This window comes from Octopus bimaculoides, chromosome 1 (assembly GCF_001194135.2).
Source record: "Octopus bimaculoides isolate UCB-OBI-ISO-001 chromosome 1, ASM119413v2, whole genome shotgun sequence".
In the NCBI taxonomy this organism is placed as follows: Eukaryota; Metazoa; Mollusca; class Cephalopoda; order Octopoda; family Octopodidae; genus Octopus; species Octopus bimaculoides.
Window position 1 is genome coordinate 87,490,811 of NC_068981.1, and position 2,365 is coordinate 87,493,175.

General features: G+C 34.5%; 1 protein-coding gene across 1 annotated transcript in view; it reads left to right on the forward strand.

The window, feature by feature from the left end:
* Positions 1 to 2,365, forward strand: part of LOC106876323 (uncharacterized) — a 21,112-nt gene that overhangs the window by 2,986 nt on the left and 15,761 nt on the right. The window contains exon 2 of the mRNA XM_014924823.2: positions 2,153 to 2,244. Coding sequence (XP_014780309.1) covers positions 2,153 to 2,244 — 92 coding nt within the window. The remainder of the gene's footprint in view (positions 1 to 2,152; positions 2,245 to 2,365) is intronic.

The window sequence follows — 2,365 nt, forward strand, 5'->3', positions numbered from 1 at the left end:
GATTTTCATTTTTGACATTGTGTTCTACATGTTCAGGTCGTACGAATAGCCTTCTCGCAACTTAGATGTGAAAATGAACGGCTTACATTTATATTGAAACAGAAAAAGGATCATATGTGGAGTCCCCACCATGAAACTTGATATGCTAGAGATAACAGCTAAACGCGGACAATCCAAATCTTGCATTGGTCCAGATGGACTATATGTAAATAAATATGAAGGAAAAAATGCGCTTTGGCAAACGGGGTTAGGTTTTGAGTTAGGGTTAGGGTAAACCTAACCCTAACCCTAACGCATTCACTTGTCTCCTGTACTGTATTTCCACTATCTCACCAGATCTACTTTTCATCATATTTCTGATTCCATTAACATTACCAATATAATGGGTGTTTACTGTGATTTATTTATTCACTGTCATTGGCAGGATGCTGACATAGGAAAGGAAGTAGTATCTGGTACACTAAGCATATGATCTATGATAAGAGGATACAAAGTTATAGATTGGAGATGGGTTGAGGCTTTTTACATATCGGCAGGGGAAAAGAAAGATTTTCAGTATAGTCAGTGAGGACGAGAATGGTTGGGTGTATTGTAAGTGAACTACAAACTTTCGTATGAGGTAAAATATATATGTATGTATGTGTTATTAAAAAGAACATAGATATATTGAGGCGGTAAAAATAAAGGGCAGCTTTAACACATGAATGAAGTAGGGAGTGGATGGATGTGACAATTACAAGTTAGAAAGAGTATGTTCTGCAGTATTTGTTCAGGCTCTTAATGTTCTGAGTTCAAATCCTAAATCTTGTGCCTTTGTTAAAAATAAAAATTATTGTTCCTTTTGTCTTTCCTGTTTCATATCTTACAGAGCTGGGTCAAAATTATAGGCCTGACGTGCTATGTAGAAGATGTCACTTGCTAGTCAATACTCTCCTTATGGGTTATTTCCAGTAGGGAAATTTTCTTGACTTTCTTACATTGTCTGGGACATCATTGATGAACTTTTCCATTCCTTTCTTTATGAGTTCAAGAGCTTTGATGACTATTGACATTCTTCTTTTGGTTTCCATACTCCACTTTCTGTTGATATCAATCTCCAGGTCATTGTAGTGGTAATTATTATTAACAGTTGAAGGTGGCAAGCTGGCTGAATCATTGCCATGCCAGTCAAAATGCTTAGCAGCATTTCTTCTAGCTATATGTTCTGAGTTCAAATTCTGCTGTGGTCAACTTTGCCTTGGCCTTGTGTCAAAATTTAAAACTGTTATTATTAACCACTGAATTGTTTTGACAATTCAGTTAATACCAAAATGCGTTACGACATGATGATATGTTTTGAATTCAGATGCTGCCAGGTTCAACTTTGTCTTTTATCTCTCTAGTGATTGATGTCTTTTTAAATTGTAATTAGATTACATCCTGAAAGCCTGATGAATATATAAAAGAATTCTGCTTGTTACCTACCCCTATGCCAAGTTTCAGCAAAATTGAAGAGGTGATGGTAGTGTTATTTTCCAACTGTTATGGGGAATTTGTCGTAAAATTAGTCTATATTTCATTCATTGAAACACTGCAATAATAGAGGACTTTGTTTAGGGAAAATGACTCCATCCTTCTGTCTTATTCATTTTCAGGTATCATTTTTATTTGCAGCATAAAATACTTTGTCCATCACTTTTATTGTCCGGGGAGGGGAAGGGGGCATTTTTTTCTCTCATACTTTTATATATCTGATTATTGTTTTAATTTCATTTATTATTTATTTTAGTTAGAAATGTTGTGCTATGCTCGCATGATACATTGTTATACACTATCTTAAAGAGACTAGGTATAGCAAGATGGTAGAGGGCAGTGAATTTGCATGAATGGTGTTGGTAGTGGAGGAGGTGGTAGCAGCAGTAGTAGTAGTAATAGTAGTAGCAGCAGATAACAGCTAGATGCCATACAATGCATAATAGCATCCATTCATATCAAGTCCTGTCAGTGTGCTTTCATTGCCTGGTCAATTCATTCAAATATATACCTCCCCCTATGAAAGAAATTAACTTTGTCTATAAAAGTCAGAATTACTTGCAACATTTTTTTTAATAAATGAACTACTTTGTTTTTAATGATTCTTGTTTTAATTCACTATTTTTTATTTATTTTCTAGTGGGGAATACTTTGCCATTTGGACAAGCTGGAACTGTTGCAGTTGGATCGAAAGAAAAAAGTAAATGTGATGTGGAACAACTTCTGTCTCAGGTATTCTATTGTTATATCAAACTTGGAAATTGGATGTTTTGACCTTTAGCATTCAGATTACTGGAATGCAGAAAAATTCATTCCTTATAAAAATACCCTTTGTATTATCTTTTTATTAAAT